The following is a 17,088-nucleotide window of genomic DNA, read 5'->3' on the forward strand; positions in this document are numbered from 1 at the left end:
GTGATATATCCATTGTGAAACCTTGTAATTCCAATCACACTTTTCAATGAAGAACTTCTTACAAAGGAATTTTTTGAGCTATATCAATTACGCCTATATTATTGTACAGAACAATATAACTTACATTTTGAAGTACTAAAATCGAAAGTAAAACTAAAAAACAAATTTTAAAAATTAGTAACACTGATTAAATTAGAAACCAGCAAAAGTAGAACTATGACCAAATTTCGTAACACTAGTATCCTCTGTATAACTAAGAACAATATTAGGAGGGAAATGAAATTTGTTTTGGCGGCTAAACAATAAAAAAAGGAAAAAAATTTCTCTATCTCCAATCTCACCACACAACATCGACAGTACCTTCACTTTTTCTTATCAATCTCTCTCTCCTCCGAAACACACACTCTCTCTCTCTAACCACATAACATCGAAAGTGCCTTCACTCTGGATCATGTTTGTTGGTCAGAACTTGTATTCATTATCTTCGGTATAACTAAAACTTCGGTATAACTACAAACACACCAGTATCTTCGGTATAACTAAAATCAAATTTCTGGAGGGAAATGAATTTTTTTTGCCGCTTTAACATCTGTTTCAAATATCTTATCCAAACACTTGTTCTCATCTCAACCACACAACACATCTCTCTCTCTTCCAATTTCGTGAGTCAAACTGGTCCAATTCCCGAATCTACCGACCCCACCTATTACATCTCTCTTCTCTTCCCTTCTCTTCTCTCTTGTCACTTTTTGATATCTTCCCTCTTTTACTCTCCCTCCCTCTCTTCTCTTCTTCTCAGATACAAAAAGTGAAGATGTGGAGAAAGTGAAAATGGAGGTGGCTTCGGGATCGTCGACGAGGAGGCAAAATTCTGGTCGGAGATTCTGTATTTGTGGCTTCCCGGCGAGTATAACGCAAGGTTGGACTGACAGAAACCCAGGTCGACGCTTTTATGGCTGTCCGCGTTTTCCCAATGGATGCAATTACTTCTCTTGGTTTGATGAAGAGGACGGTACAGCTTGGCAAAAACAAGCTTTGCTTGACGCCCGTGATGAGATCCGGGAGAAGACTAGAGTGATTGAGCAGTTAACTCAAACCATCTCAGAAATGAAAAGCAATTTTGAGAACAAAGAGACAGTGGATGACGAAAATGAAGATGAGATTGTTAGAAAGTTTGAAGAATTCTATCTTTAAGTGTTTTGGATTGTCAGAACTTGTTTACGTGTTTTGTATTGTCGGAACTTAGAGCTTCAATCCTATTTGTTTTATGTTTCTTGGCTTCGGCGCAAGTCTTTATTTTGTGGTTGTCTAAGACTTGTAAAATTCTAAAATTTAGTTTCTTTATTTTGTGGTTCACGATAACATGAATTTGCAACATCCTGAAAATGAATTTGAAATTGAAATTGTAGCTGTAATTGTAACGGTAACATCAAGAAAATTATAGTTTCAAACTTCTACTAACCGAGAAGCATAGAGTTTTGCAAAACAATCAGACATGAAACATCAACAAAACAGGAAAAAACTCCGGCTTCCTTCACAAACGTATGGGAATACCGTCGACAATGAACCACACTTCTCTGATTGCTTCGATGGGCTCAAAATGCTGCAAATTACATTTAGTTCTACGTCAGTTATATCAGTAATACCAAATAGTTTTCCTAAAGTTACTATAGTATTCTCTAGTATACCTACCTATTACTAGTTTTACCAAATTTTCAATGTTTCACCGAGTGGTACTAGTATTACATATAGTTATACCATAATTTTCAGGTTCTAAACATCATCACCATAATTCCTATTTCTAGTTCACCAAAACATGACCAATTCAAACAAAACTAGGATTCAAAATCCAATCCTAATTTGGGAATTCTCCTATTTGTTACCTCGTCGTCGTCCTCCTCCTTCTCGTCCCCATCTTTAACTCCTTCCACTACACTTTCCGAACCCTTATCCTCATGGACATCATCCTCACTGTCATTCTCCTCTCCAGATGTAACTGCCACCGCAGCTCCGACGAGGACACTTATCGGCTCCGAGATTACCCCATCTGTCTCCGTCGCCGTTGCTGGTCCCCCTTGCGACCCCTCATCGGCCATCTCCGTCATTTCTTTTCACTCTATCGATTCTCACACACAAATCGACTTCCTTGACCAAGAAAAGGAAGAGAGGACACTACAAGAAAACATCGTAATTCTAACGGACATTCTGACGGAAAATGAGATCCTCGGAATATTCCGACGAAATTCCAAGGAAATTCCGAGGAAACCCAAATTTTGGGTTTTCTCAGAATTTCCTCGGAATATACCGATGAAATACCGAGGAAGGCATATTCCTCGGAAAACACCAACGAATATCCGAGGATATATTATAGCCATTGGAGAGCCGTTGGGGATTTTAAAACTTCCAAGGAAAGAGCCATTGCCATCGGTATTCCGTCTGAATTTCCTCGGTACTGTCGGCAGCATTTCATCTATAAATACCCGCACCCCCAACCTCTTCATTCACTCCATTTCTTCATCCTCTCACATACTATATTTACACACGAATTTGATTGAAAAAAGCATGTCTTCTTCAAATTATTATCGTTCTTGGATCGATCGACCTCATTTGGATCCGAACACGAGATTGCTTACGGAAGAATACCAACGAGGTATAACCAAATTCATGGGGTTAGTTCAACGACAACCGGAAGCAGAAACGGGTATGTTAAGATGTCCTTGCCTAATTGTAAAAATAGAAAGATTATTAAAGAGTGGAATATTTGGATTCATCTATATTTGAATGGGTTTACACGAAGTTACAAAATTTGGTATCATCATGGAGAAACTGATTATGAATATGGTAGTACTAGCGAACCTCAGCCTGCGGTTAGGTTAGAAGAACCAATTAGAATAATGGATGTAGATTATGGTGTAGGTACTGAGCAGATGGTAAATGATCATTTTAGAGAGAAAGATTTACCCAATCCAGAAGCTATGAGATTTTATGATATGTTGGATGCTGGAAAGCAACCCTTGTACGAAGGTTGGAGAGATGGTCATTCAGCTTTATCATCTGCAACAAGACTGATGGGCATTAAAAAAGATTATAATTTGGCTGAAGACTGTGTGGATGCGATTGCTGATTTTGTAAAAGGTATTCTACCTGAGGATAATGTAGCCCCTGGTTCATACTACGAGGTTCAGAAACTGGTAGCTGGTCTTGGTTTATCGTATCAGGTAATAGATGTATGCAGCGATAACTGCATGATTTATTGAAGGGCGGATGAAGAGCGGGTTACATTCAAATTTTGTGGAAAGGCTCGTTATAAAGATAAGGGTGGAAGAGTTCCAGTGCCATTTAAAAGGATGTGGTATTTGCCTTTGACGAAAAGGTTGCAGAGGTTGTATTAGTCTGAACGCACAGCGCAACCAATGAGATGGCATGCGGAGCATTCAACAAATGGTGAGATTAGACATCCTTCAGATGCAAAAGCGTGGAAGCATTTCCAATCAAAATATCCCGACTTTGCGTATGAGAGAAGAAATGTCTACCTTGGATTATGTACTGATGGTTTCAGCCCATTTGGCAAGAGTGGAAGACAGTATTCTCTATGGCCAGTCATTCTTACACCATACAACTTACCGCCAAACTTGTGCTTGCGACGAAAGTTTTTGTTTCTCTCCATTCTCGTTCCCGGACCAGAGCATCCTAAGAGATCACTTGATGTGTTTCTTCAGCCACTAATATATGAGTTGCAACAACTATGGGCTCAAGGTGCTGAAACATACGATGTTTCATGTAAAGAAAACTTTCAAATGCGGGCAGTACTTATGTGGACAATAAATAATTTTTCAGCATATGGTATGTTATCTGGATGGACAACGCATGGAAGGCTATCATGTCCATATTGTCAAGATGACACAAATGCTTTCCAACTAAAGAACGGAAGGAAAACGTGTTGGTTTGACTGTCACAGACGATTTCTACCACCTGATCATCCATACCGCAGGGGTACGACTTCGTTTACGAAGAACAAGCAGGTGTTTGATGGTCCACCTGAGGAAGTTAGTGGGAAAGAGTTGTTGAAACAGTTTAGGTATTTTGATGCATAAAGGACGTCAGATGTAGGTGGACATGAAAACATTCGAGTCAGTGCGGTTGGAGAGCTACATAACTGGCACCAAAAGAGTATTTTCTGGGATCTGCCATACTGGAAGGATCATCTGCTGAGGCATAATTTAGATGACATGCATATTGAGAAGAAATTTTTTGACAATCTCATGAACATGATCCTTAACGTTCAAGGTAAAACAAAGGATAATTTGAAGTCAAGACTGGATTTAGTCGATATATGTGCTCGTTCAGAACTTCATGTTGATGAGAATGTTAGGGCTCCTTTTCCCATATACCGACTTGATGCAGAGGGAAAAGATGCGTTCTTTGATTGGATTTCAAACGATGTGGAATTTCCAGACGATTACGCATCTAATTTGCATAACTGTGTCGACAGAAAGGAAAGAAATTTTATCGGCTTGAAGAGTCACGATTGCCATGTAATGATGCAGTGCCTCCTTCCGTTTGCCTTCAAGGAACTATTACCACGGAATGTTCATGAAGCAATTGCAGGGATTAGTGCTTTCTTCAGCGATTTATGCACGAGATCAGTGACTCTTGAAGGTATTGAAAATTTGACGACTAACATAGCCGTGATTCAGTGCAACCTTGAGAAGATATTTCCTCCATCATTTTTTGATGTTATGGAGCATCTTTTTATTCACCTGGCAAGAGAATTGGAACTTGGTGGTCATGTGCAGTATAGATGGATGTATTTGTATGAACGGTATATGTACCATTTGAAGAAGATGGTGAAAAATTATAGTAGGGTGGAAGGTTCTATAATCGCACAGATGATAAATTCAGAAACTTCAAACTTTGTCGAGTTCTACTTTCTAGCAGAAGTGCAGACCAAAAAAGAAGACCTGCTCGGCATGATGATAGAGGCGAACGGGCAACATATCATGTTACGGTTCCAGACATCTTCACAGATGTTGGACGATTTAGCGGAAAACCAAAGGACCGTCGACTTACTGAGCAGGAGCGCAGTCATTTGCAAACATATTTGCTCACCAACTGCGAAGATGTTCTTCAATATGAGAGGTAAATAAATTAGCTTACAAATTTTTATTTTAACAAGTTGAAATTTAAATCTTAATTAATTATATTATTGTCAACATATGTACAAGATTTTTATGGCAGAAAAGCGGTTCGAATATAGATACGCCACAGAGGAGGAAGTTGAAGAACTGAAGCCGAGAGAATTTTCTGGATGGATGCTTACTTATGTGAGTGATTTAAACAAATTAAAATATTATTTATCACATATTTATACTAATTCACATATATTGATATAACATATATATATGTGCTATTAATAGGTGTATGCTGGTATGACCAGAGGTGAAACATTTGACGATTGGATACGCGAGATGGTGCGTGGAGCAGAGTATGTTGTGAAGTCATATCCGAGATTTTGTACTCGAGGATATGCATTCACAACTCAAAAGAGGAGACGTTCGAGTACGACTTATGATGCTGGCGTTTGTTCTGCATCTGGAAATGATGTATACTACGGAAACATACGGGAGATTATGGAAATCAAGTATCCGGGCATGGTTGGATTGCGCTGTATTGTTTTCTATTGTGATTGGTACGACAACACTCCAGATCGAGGTGTGAGAACAGATGCATTTGGTGTTACATCAGTACATTCGAGGCGAAAGTTGCAATATTATGATCCTTTCATTCTTGCTTCTCATGCCGATCAGGTAATTAAATATACATATATCAATTATTCATAATGATTCATCATCATGTGTATTAATAACACTTATTTACAAATTAAATAATTTTTTAAATGTTACAGGTTTGTTATATCAAGTACCCCCGGGTTAGGAACAGAGATGATCCATGGGTCACTGTTACATCACTCAACCCGAGAGGCCGAGTTCAGGGAAGTTTTGAGCTGGAAGACCCACTACAACCAAGCACATCCGGTAACTTAAGTGCAGCAGAAGATTTAGCTGCAGTTGGCCTTGTAGTTGAATTAACCGACTTTGGAGAGGAAGCCGTCGTTCACGTAGAGGATGAACCAGAGATTGAAGAGTTTCACCAAGATCCAGATTCAGATTCATCTGGTGATGATGACTCGAAAACAGAGTAGCACCGCCTTTTTTTTAATATAAGAATACCGAGGAAATTCCGAGGGATAATAGGATTTAGGGATTTCCTCGGAATTTCCTCGGAATAGTCTGAGACTTTTCCAACGATTTAGGGCTTTTCTTTTAGGGTTTCTGTTTCCTCGGAAAAGCCTCGGAATATTCCGAGGAAATTCCGAGGAAATCCAAGTGTTCCTCGGAATTTCCTCGGAATATTCCGAGGCTTTTCCGAGGAAGTAGGGTTTTTAAACCGAAAACAACGTTTTGCAGTTTGAATAACACTTATATAACCCTTATTAAGTGTCTTAGATTGATTATGAAGTCAAAAATTTGTTCCTTACCCTATAATAAACACTTTTCCGATTGTATGAACGAAATGCCCACAACATAAGAGAAACACTTATACACTTTAATGAACGGTAAAAGGAATACTTACAATTCGTTTTGAAATTTTGTTATTTCATAGTTTATGATCATCTATACAAAGATTCCTCAATGGTATGCATTGCATTTGTATAAGAAATGATATAGGGCAAAAAAATTTGATGTTTTGAAACCCCAAACATGTGTTCCTCAGAATTTTCTCGGAATAGTCCGAGGAAATTATGAGGAACAATATAAACCAATAGAAATACATGCATAGGATATTCTTTTTCCTCGAATTAATGAACATACCGAGGAAATTCCGACGGATATTTAAGTGTCCGTCGGAATTTCCTCGGTATATTTTCATTTAACCGGGCAAACCAGCCGCCAAATATTTCGCGAAAATTGAAATTAAAAATACCGAGGAAATTCCGACGGATAGTTTCCGTCGGACCCTAGGTTTTATAAAGACGAAACACTTCTTCTTCCCCATTTCTCTCTTCTTCCTCTCCGGCGATCTCTCTCCTCTCCGGCGATCTCCCCTTTCTCTCGCGACAATCTCTCCGGCGAATCCTCTCTAAACCTACACAAATCATGTAAGGACCCTATCCCACTCTCTTAGGTTCTATTTGTTAGGTTTTTATGTAGATTTGATGATCTTAGAAGTTTTTTGATAGATTTTTGTTTGGGTGATTGGTTATGATTGTGATTTGGTTGTGTAATAGGTCTAGAATTGTGATTTGGTTGGATAATTTGTTGTGTTGAATTGATTTAGAACTTTTTTATAAATTTTTTATTATTTTTGTATTTATAAAATCGATTTTTGGATTTTACAAAACATTTTTGTATATAAATTCGATTTTTTGGATTTTACAAAATGTTTTTTGTATATAAATTTGATTTTTGGATTTATAAAAGATGATTTCATATTTATAAAAATATTTATATTTATTAAAACTATTTTTGTATTTATAAAACATTTTTTTGATTTATAAACACTATTTTATTATTTTTGTATTTATAAAAACTTTTTTAAATATGTTTTTCAATTAATATTTATTAAAACTATTTTTAAATATGTTTTTTTTAATTTATATATTTATTATAACTAATTTTAAATATTATTCAATTAATATTTATTAAAACTATTTTTAAATATGTTTTTTTAATTTACAGGTCTACTGGTGATCAGACGCGGTCTCGATCTCGTCGCGCCTCACCACGAGGTCGTAGTGGTACGGGGAGCCACTCTCAGGGTTCGTCCAGCCACTCTCGGGGGTCGAGCAGCCACTGTCGGAATTCTTCATTTCCCGCTCCGGTTTTTGCTCCCGCTGCTGCACCCCCTCCCGTTGCTGCACCCCTCCCGCTCCTCCAGTCGTTCCGGGAGTGATGACTGTTGCCCAGTTGGTTCAACAGCCCGGTCGTGAGCATCTTCCCTATCTCACTCTGTGTCCAAAAGGGACGACGTCAAACATGGTAAATAAAAGTCTTTGTTTTTTCTTTCATTAAAATTTGATTCATTATTAATAATTTGTTTCTTATATTAGGTTCAACCGATCCGGGAACGGGATCAGCGCATGGATCAACAATATGATGTACTTGAACCTCAGCAAGGGATATCTGACTTTCACTCACTTCCCTGCCGAGGACCAGGAGATGTGGCTTCGTCAGTTTGCGGTAAGTATTCTAATTTTTAACTTATATTTTTAATCTTTAATATAAAATTTCTACAAATTGTGTTTTTTTTCAGCAAGAGTTCACCTGGAATCTCGATCACACGAACTTTATCCGTGACGCCTTCGTCCATAAAGTTATGAACAACTATGAGAAGCAGATCTACGAGTAGAAGCAGAAGTGGCTCATCAACCAGGTTTTTTTGAATTTATTAAACAATTTTTTGAATTTATTAAACTATTTTTGGATTTATTAAACTATTTTATATTTTTTTTATTAAAAGGTCCCGAAGTCGATCAACAGCACGGTCTGGGAGGAGTTGTGTGTGCATTGGGATAAGGACGAGACGAAAGCTACCTCCGTGACCAACTCCGCCAACCGCAAGAGCGATCGTTGCGGGAAGGGCATGTACAAGCACAATTTGGGTGCCCAGACTATTGCCACTCTGGGGGATCGTTTGGTAAATTCAATCTTTTTTTTTAATTATTTAAGTATTTTTATTTTATTTTTTATGCATTTCTTCTAATTTCTAATGTTTGTTTAACTTTTGTTTATTTCAAGGCGGATGAAAATGATGGCGAGCCGGTTGATGATTTCGTCCTAATGAAGACGGCGCATACCAACAAGCACATCGGGGAGATTGATGATGGTGTTGTGAGGGATGTGCTCAGCCTGATCGAAACTCAGAAGGAAGACGAAGAGACCCGTCTATCTCAGCTTCAAACCGACCTGGACGCCACTTCAACGGCTTCGACCAACTTGTCCAGGATTCGAATCAACGAAATCGTTGAATCGGTATGTTCTTTATAAAAAAGTTCAATTCATTTATTTCTTTATTTTCATTTTATCATCTTTTCTATTATTTAAATTTGTTTATTTTCTATTTCAGTCGGTTCCAAAGAAGAAGGGACGTTTGGTCGGTTTGGGTCGTCGAGCCCGGTCGGTTCCTCCTTCTGCACCACAGCCCTATGTTGATCCAGAAGTTCTTATGGACCAGTTGAAGGACAAAGATGACCGCATAGCTGCGTTGGAGAAAAAGATGGCGGATCAAGAGGCGGGATGGGAGGCAACGAGGAAGCAAAACGAGCAAATGATGGAGATGATGAAGAGGATGTACCCGAACGAGCAGTTCCCGTAGTTTCTTTCTTTTAAAAAAAAAAAAAACTCTGAATGTTTTATTTTGGTATGTACAACTTTGAATATTATCTAATATGTTTTCTATTTCAATTTTAATTTTATATTTTCGAATTTCAATTAAAAAAAATAAATTTTTAATTTTAAAAAAAAAATTATTTTTGGGAATATTCCGAGGAAGTTTATCCCTCGGGATATTCTGACGACAACTTCCTCGGAATATTCTGAGGGCATATCTCCTCGGAATATCCCGACGGATACACTTCCTCGGAATATTCCGACGGCATAGGTTTCTCGGAATATTCCGACGGTCGAAGTTCCTCGGAATATTCCGAGGGCATATCTCCTTGGAATATCCCGACGGATACACTTTCTCGTAATATTCCGACGGCAAAGGTTTCTCGGAATATTCCGACGGCCAAAGTTCGTCGGAATATTCCGATACCTCTTTTCTCTCGGAATGTTTCCGAGTACCGTTCCATCGGAAATATCCGAGGAGATACCGACGAACAGTCCTAGGAAATGTTTCTTCGGAATGTCCTCGGAATCTTTAATTCTCGGTATTGCCTCGAAAGGAAATTTTACTTTCCGACGAGAAATTTCTGACGACCATTCTCGTCGGTATGTCCTCGGAATACCGTTATTCCGAGGATATACCGACGATATTTGTCGTCGGAATACCGGTGTTTTCTTGTAGTGGGAGAGAAAGAGAATTTTTTTTCAACGGGAATACAATTTGATTTTGTTGAATCCGAAATTAAAATTAGGGTTTCATTAACCCGGAATGGGGAATTGGTATGGGTTTCTTTCGGTTTTCGTTTGGGTTTTCTATGGGTCGCGGTATGAATTAAATCGGATTGAATTTCGGTACAACTAGGTATAACTCGTAAATAACTGAACTTTCCTACGGTTTAATGGTTTTTTACATACTATCCTAATTAAATAAAGATAAAAAAAAATATCTACGTTTTATAACGGGTCCTTGGGAGATTGATTCATGAGATCCAGGGGCAGGCAAGCTCTTTCCCCTATACAAAGATGAAAAGTATAAGAATATATCAAATGACTGGAGAAATGTTTTCTTTTATAAGAGAACTAATACAACGCAAATATATGGTTTCCTGCAAATCTGATCATATAAGGAAACTGAATTTTCAGGAAAAAAAACAAGAATTCACTTTAAGCCATTGCATTTGCATACCCATAAGCATACAATTTCATAAATAAATAAAAAATGGGTCATCACTAGCCATCAATGGATAAACTTCCTTGGAAGAAACATAGGACTCTCTACGTGATCCACGAATAATTTCCTACCACTAGACGTAGTATCTCCACTTCTTTCGAGGTCAACTCTTCTAGCCTTGTCTTGTTTGGGATCGTAATAGAGAATTGAAAACTGGTCACCAAAATATAATTGTTCAAATATTAGCTCTCCGGTTTCAATAGTACCCCTGCAACGGAAGAAGTCACAAGTAGGAGCAACGACAGAATATTTTGACCACTCATGTTTTTTGACATCCATTAGAACCCATAGGTCGAATTTACGGGTCAGTGAAACATTTACTAAGGCTATCTTTCCGTTGTAGCGTACCAAATCAGACTCAAAACGTGATACGATTTGAACATCCTCAGGTAATGTAATAAGACTGAACTCTTCATATCTCAAATCAAAGCCCACTACTACAGATCTTCTGTCAGTGAGGTTAGACCACGCTCCATAATAAACAACCCCATTATGGCATATACCTTGTGTTCCTGGGTAATACGGATACTTACATTCGATCACTCTCCATGATTCTTGAGCTCCTCCTAAAGTGAGAACTTGAGACTTTTCAAGTACCACTGATCCATCTATATCATGAAAGAAATTCATGGAAAGGACTTTATATAGATCATTAACCGGATCATATCCAAAAAAGATTTTGTCAGTTATGGCATCATGAGTTAGAGTTAGGAACTGGCCCGTGCTAGGATTGCCAATCACGACAATACTCGAGTCATGATCTACACAACAAATCAAGCCACGGACTGGTGGAGAAATTTGACACCCTGGAAGAGTAATACTATCAACAAGAGACAGTCGACTCGAGAGAGAAGAATAGTGAGAACGCCGCGTATCATGACAGTAGCGATGGAGAAGAAGACGTGGCCGAGTGGAAGATCGAGTAAGGTACAAGTCGTTGAAATATTTACCGTGGATTATAGATAACCAGAGTTTTGACACGCAGATGAGCCTTGACAAAGATCTCGGAGGCAGCTTCGTAAGAATCTCTATTATCAAGTCCACAGGAAGAGAAAGAGATTCTGTGCCATCTCCTTCCTTTGACCTCATGATCCTCCTTGCTCTTTTTTATATCTGAAACCCTAATTCAAGTCTGCTATCTTAAAATAAAACTAGAATCAGATCCGCAGATTGTTTTTTCATTTATAATAATTATATGTATAAAAAAATATATGATGTTTAATAGTAGTTTTAATATGTTTTGGTGGTCATTATTGTTTTTTTTTTTGCAACAAACGATTATTTTATTACTCAAATTTGAGGTGGTCTGGCTAACCAGACCGGAATAGAACAACCAACATAACATAAAGGTCTATGAAAAAAATGTGCATTCCTAGCTAACGAATCCGCGATCGCATTTTGTGTCCTTGGAAAATAACTGATCTTGAAGTCCGAGAAACACAACCGAAGAGTTTGAATGATTTCCAGCTCAGTTGAGAAGTTGGGCCAAGCTTGTGGCTGCTCTATCAATGCAATCAGGTCCTTGCAATCTGTCTCAAATCTCTGGCAGGTCGAGTGTTGTATCATGCTCTCCATTGCCCAACGTAGCACTTCCAGTTCCGAGTGTAAAGGTGTCTCACACCTCCTTAGATTCCTTGTTCCCATGAGCTGAACCTTTCCCCTGCTATCCTTCCAAACCCATCCCATTCCACTAAACTGAGCTTTGGAGAGCCATGAACCATTCACCATATAAATATTACCCAAGCTTAAGGCCTGTGTATCTTCAGCAATATGTATCAGTGGAGTGACTTGTGTAGTTTCTCTTGCATTGTACCAAGCTTGGCATTCACTCTCCGCATACTTTACGAGCTCCAAAGGGTCTCAGTCAATGCCTCTAAACAATTTGTCATTCCTAGCTTTTCAGATATACCAAATTATCCAAGTAAAGGATCTCTATCATCCTCTGGCTTCATAATATTATTCTTCCTCCAAAAGAGGTAATCCATATTAGCATAGATACTTGGTACCGGAAAGATTTGGGGGCTCGATGGTGTTGATGATAATGCCCAAACTTGTGCAGCCGGTGGACATTCAAAGATCGCATGGGTAACAGATTCTTCTGGCTCTCTACATTTCGGGCAATAATTATCACATCGCATATTGCGGCGTACCAAGTTCCCAGTTACCGTTACCTGTCCTGATATTAATTGCCATATAAAATGACAGATCTTTTGTGGTGCGTTTACTAACCGTGGTCATTATTGTTAAATAAACTATTTTTAATAAAACTATATATTGAAATAAATTTTGATGTTTAGAACCATAAATAAATTTTGCATGTAAAAACATACAATTGGAATGAAGCCAAAATCGATTATGTATTCATTTAAAGATATTCTAAAAAAAAAATTGTTTTTCAACTAAAAGACACATCTGATAAACAGTTCTACGATGTCACGTATTATTGGTAAAGTGAACCTATGCACATGTGTGCTTTATCGATGGTGTACACAGAAATCCTATATCCATCATATTTGCTTTTGTTTGTTATCGATCCCATGTGCTTTTAATTGGGGAAATATATTTAACTGGGCATGTCTGAAATGAATAGATACAATCTAAATTGACAAATATAATTGGAAAGGCTCAGGAACGAGCGTTTAATAGAAAGGATGTCTCTTTTTCTGACACCTTCCATCTAGCCTCGTTTGAAACAGAATGTTGGAGAAAATTTAACTTTTGAGAAGACGGAGAGGAAGACGATGCACCTCCAGTTTTTGTCGTTGCTTTGATTCCCCTTGTGGGATCCCATATCTCGACATGCCAAATTAATCTTTCATGGGTAAATCTTGGTACTGTTATAGTAGTTTCTCACAATAGTACGATCGCTCCTGGTACTGGTACCTATTGGGATCAGATAAAAGTTGAACACTTTGAAAGACTCTCACAATAGTTTCTCGACTCTCCATACTGAGATGGAAGGAAGACTTCTATGGACATGATTACTATGATACATGTAGAGACAGCTTGCTCAGACTTGGTAGACATGATTGGTAACTTAATTGACTGACAGTCAGTTTGTTTTCGAGCTAATCCCGTTCCATCTTCTACGAGATGGTTTTTCGGACTTTAGCATATCTCATATTTCCAAATCAAGAATATGCGTGCAGACGCTCTTGCCAAAGACACAAGAAGCATTGGTGTTTTGTTTTCTAGCGTAGCGTAGTATCTACTCGGCAAAACGAACGTCCACATTTTAATTTCGACTACCACTTGATCTTACGAAATGGCCACTGCAAAAAAAAAAAAGAAAAAAATATTTATAAATGTTTAAAAATTAATCATAGAAGTTTATAAAATCAATATGATCTCCTAAATACTAAACCATAAACAATAATAAATAAATTACAAACTTAAATGTTAAAGTATTTTGATTAATAAGTGTATTTTTAAAAAAGTGGTCCCAAGTTATCAAAACAGTTTCTCCTATAAAAAAAGCTTGTTTAAAGGCCCAATAATTTTAATTGATAATATGGGCAAAAAGCCCATGGAAAGGTTCTTGTCCATTCTCTCGAGTTTGACAGTCAACTAGGGTTTACCGGAAACCTCAGACTCTCTCTCGCTGCTTACTGTGATCCGACGTGAAAATGGCGCTGCGACATCTGAGCCGGCCGAGAGACATCGTAAAGAGATCGACGAAGAAGTACCTCGACGAACCCCTTTACCATCGTCTCTTCAAGGACGGCGGATCTGAGGTCAGTGTCCGTCAGCAGCTCAATCAGTTCCTCAAGGGCACCAAACACGTCTTCAAATGGGAAGTCGGAGACACGATCAAGAAGCTCCGTAGCCGCGGCCTCTATTACCCAGCTCTCAAGGTATCACATTTTCTCTATTCGTAGGGATTTGGAACAAGTTAGGGTTTAGGGTTTAGGATTTAGGGTTTAGGGTTTCAGAGTTAATTACGAACAAGTTAGGGTTTAGGTTATGGTTTAGGGTTTAGGATTTAGGGTTTCAGAGTTAATTACGAACAAGTTAGTAACTTTTGGATCTCTTATCTTGAACTAGGTGTGATCTTGATTTGTTTTTGGGTTTTGTAGCTGTCTGAAGTAATGGAACATAGAGGGATGAACAAGACGGTGAGTGACCAAGCAATCCATCTCGATCTCGTTGCCAAAGCTCGTGGAATCGCTGCTGGGGAGTCTTACTTTGTCGATCTTCCGGAAACATCTAAGACCGAGCTCACCTACGCCTCTCTTTTGAACTGTTACTGCAAGGAGTTGATGACTGAGAAAGCAGAAGGTCTACTCAACAAGATGAAAGAGCTCAACATTACCGTTAGCTCCATGTCCTACAACAGCCTCATGACTCTTTACACAAAGACAGGGCAGGCCGAGAGGGTTCCGGGGATGATTCAGGAGATGAAGGCCGAGGATGTCATGCCCGATTCTTACACGTACAATGTCTGGATGAGGGCTTTGGCCGCTACCGAGGATGTTTCTGGGGTTGAGAGAGTTATTGAAGAGATGAATAGAGATGGTAGAGTTGCTCCTGATTGGACTACGTATAGCAACATGGCTTCTATATACGTTGACGCGGGACTATCTGAGAAAGCTGAGAAGGCCCTTCAGGAGCTGGAGATGAAAAACACGGACAGGGATTTTAAGGCGTATCAGTTTCTTATTACACTGTATGGACGACTGGGGAAACTGAATGAGGTTTACAGGATTTGGCGTTCGTCGAGGCTGGCTATGCCGAAAACCTCGAATGTAGCGTATCTGAACATGATACAAGTGCTGGTGAACTTGAAAGATTTGCCTGGTGCAGAGACACTGTTCAAGGAATGGCAAGCGAACTGTTCCACTTACGACATCAGAGTTGTAAATGTGATGATTGGAGCTTATACAAGAGAAGGTCTCGTCGAAAAAGCAAATGAACTCAAGGAGAAATCTCCAAGAAGAGGAGGAAAGCTCAATGCTAAAACGTGGGAGCTCTTCATGGATTACTATGTAAAGAGGGGTGAAACGGCTCAAGCACTCGAATGTATAACTAAGGCGGTTTCTATCGGCAAAGGAGATGGTGGCAAGTGGCTACCGTCAGAGGATACAGTCAGAGCGTTGATGAGCCAGTTCGAGGAAAAGAAAGATGTTAACGGAGCTGAGAGTTTGTTGGAGATTTTAAAGAAGGGAACGGATGATGTAGGCGCAGAGACGTTTGAATCATTGATAAGAACATATGCAGCAGCTGGAAAGAGCCATCCTGCTATGCGCCAGCGCCTGAAGATGGAGAAGGTGAAGGTTGATAAAGCAACAGAGAAGCTGCTTGATGAATTATGTCAGGACGAGTGAGGTCTGTTCAATCTCTCTTCTCCTTCATTTTTTTTATTTCCCTTTACAAGCAAGACATTGTTAGTCGTGTAAGAGAGAGCATTTGCATTCTCTCTGCTATGTTTCTTATTGGTAATAAAAAATATAGGCTATGACTGTTCATGTTTCTGTGAATTGGTTTGATCTTAGCTTTGATTTACAGTTGAGAGAACGAAACTCCCTCGCAATGTAATTCCCTTTTTGAGATCTTATTTTGGTAAAATTACATTTTGAAAATCAAGAAAATGGCTAAGAGTTCTATAATAATTACATTACAAGATTGGTGTTGATCAAGAACACCCTCCAAAAGAGAAACATGTTATTTTCTGTCAGATTTTTGAGGGATTAGTCACGTTTTCTCCTGCGGTTCGATCTTCTTCTAATCAAGGTAGAAAGAAACAAGCAATTAGTTCCTGTCTTCCTCAGCTCATCCGCAGCGTTCTGAACGGTGTTAACTTGATGCGAGTCTACGAACGCGTTGACGCAAACGCCGTAATCTGACACAGCCCTGGTCAAAAAGATTCTCAGCATCTTACTATGTCGTCTATTGAGGCTGTTCTTCGCCTTCCTAAGGTTAAAGGCTGCGTCTCTAAGTTTCGCGTGGCAAATCGTAACCTGTTTGTTTCCTTTTTTGTACTTTGCTGCGTTTGCAATCGCCCGTCTTGTCTTAGTCTCGAGGGCACAAATGGTGCTGAGTGTGGCTAGTCTGGGGTTTGACCCTTTAACCAGCGGTCGACACAACTTTGGGTATGCGGTTCGGGCGCAGAGGCCCTTGCGACGCCCTTCCACCACTTGGTTCGCCGTCAAGAAGACCACGGTAAGGACGATGGTCGTGAGGTAGAGCTGGGGTTTGTTGCAGCTTGCCATATTTTCTTTTAAATTGTTCTTTTTAAAAAGTGGAAATAAGTTATCGTGGGAAATTTTACTAATTAAGTTCATCTCCCTAATAAAAGGAATTATATTTTTGGTTTCAGAATTATTGGTTGCGGGAATTTGCTAAAATTTGTTCTTGGTAAACTACAGATTTGATTTGTTTGGGAGGTTTAACTTCTTTTTAGGAACCGATTATAGAGATTTTGTATGTTTTATATCAAAATAAACTAAGATTTTAGAATGCGACGTCAATTGT

General features: G+C 38.8%; 4 protein-coding genes across 4 annotated transcripts; 2 read left to right on the forward strand and 2 right to left on the reverse strand.

Annotated features, from left to right (window-relative positions):
* The first annotated feature begins 8,153 nt into the window (after positions 1-8,153).
* LOC125592490 lies at positions 8,154-9,375 on the forward strand. The gene is made up of 5 exons (XM_048767689.1): positions 8,154-8,240; positions 8,314-8,373; positions 8,521-8,697; positions 8,799-8,900; positions 9,235-9,375. Exons 1-5 carry the CDS (start codon positions 8,154-8,156, stop codon positions 9,373-9,375), a joined length of 567 nt encoding a protein of 188 aa, XP_048623646.1.
* A 704-nt stretch (positions 9,376-10,079) lies between these two features.
* Positions 10,080-13,860, reverse strand: LOC106429103 (F-box/kelch-repeat protein At3g04660-like). Its single transcript, XM_048770105.1, has one exon. The coding sequence runs from the start codon at positions 11,704-11,706 to the stop codon at positions 10,624-10,626; it is 1,083 nt and encodes a 360-aa protein (XP_048626062.1). The 5' UTR covers positions 11,707-13,860; the 3' UTR covers positions 10,080-10,623.
* A 211-nt stretch (positions 13,861-14,071) lies between these two features.
* LOC106429133 (pentatricopeptide repeat-containing protein At1g60770) lies at positions 14,072-16,088 on the forward strand. The gene is made up of 2 exons (XM_013869871.3): positions 14,072-14,471; positions 14,694-16,088. Exons 1-2 carry the CDS (start codon positions 14,244-14,246, stop codon positions 15,939-15,941), a joined length of 1,476 nt encoding a protein of 491 aa, XP_013725325.1. The 5' UTR covers positions 14,072-14,243; the 3' UTR covers positions 15,942-16,088.
* Positions 16,089-16,103: 15 nt separating this feature from the next.
* BNACNNG68380D lies at positions 16,104-16,876 on the reverse strand. Its single transcript, XM_013869870.3, has one exon. It carries the CDS (start codon positions 16,824-16,826, stop codon positions 16,305-16,307), a length of 522 nt encoding a protein of 173 aa, XP_013725324.1. The 5' UTR covers positions 16,827-16,876; the 3' UTR covers positions 16,104-16,304.
* Between the last annotated feature and the right edge of the window lie 212 nt (positions 16,877-17,088).

The sequence above is a fragment of the Brassica napus genome, chromosome C9 (assembly GCF_020379485.1).
Source record: "Brassica napus cultivar Da-Ae chromosome C9, Da-Ae, whole genome shotgun sequence".
NCBI lineage: Eukaryota > Viridiplantae > Streptophyta > Magnoliopsida > Brassicales > Brassicaceae > Brassica > Brassica napus.

What these genes read in the sequence shown, in the direction of transcription:
- LOC125592490 (XM_048767689.1), top strand. Translation starts at nt 8,154, where the DNA reads ATGATGTACTTGAACCTCAGCAAGGGATATCTGACTTTCACTCACTTC. An exon ending in TGTGGCTTCGTCAGTTTGCG is followed by an intron (nt 8,241 to 8,313) that starts GTAAGTATTCTA and finishes GTTTTTTTTCAG; the next exon opens with CAAGAGTTCACCTGGAATCT. An exon ending in CCACTCTGGGGGATCGTTTG is followed by an intron (nt 8,698 to 8,798) that starts GTAAATTCAATC and finishes GTTTATTTCAAG; the next exon opens with GCGGATGAAAATGATGGCGA.
- LOC106429103 (XM_048770105.1), bottom strand. Translation starts at nt 11,706, where the DNA reads ATGAGGTCAAAGGAAGGAGATGGCACAGAATCTCTTTCTCTTCCTGTG.
- LOC106429133 (XM_013869871.3), top strand. Translation starts at nt 14,244, where the DNA reads ATGGCGCTGCGACATCTGAGCCGGCCGAGAGACATCGTAAAGAGATCG. An exon ending in TCTATTACCCAGCTCTCAAG is followed by an intron (nt 14,472 to 14,693) that starts GTATCACATTTT and finishes TGGGTTTTGTAG; the next exon opens with CTGTCTGAAGTAATGGAACA.
- BNACNNG68380D (XM_013869870.3), bottom strand. Translation starts at nt 16,826, where the DNA reads ATGGCAAGCTGCAACAAACCCCAGCTCTACCTCACGACCATCGTCCTT.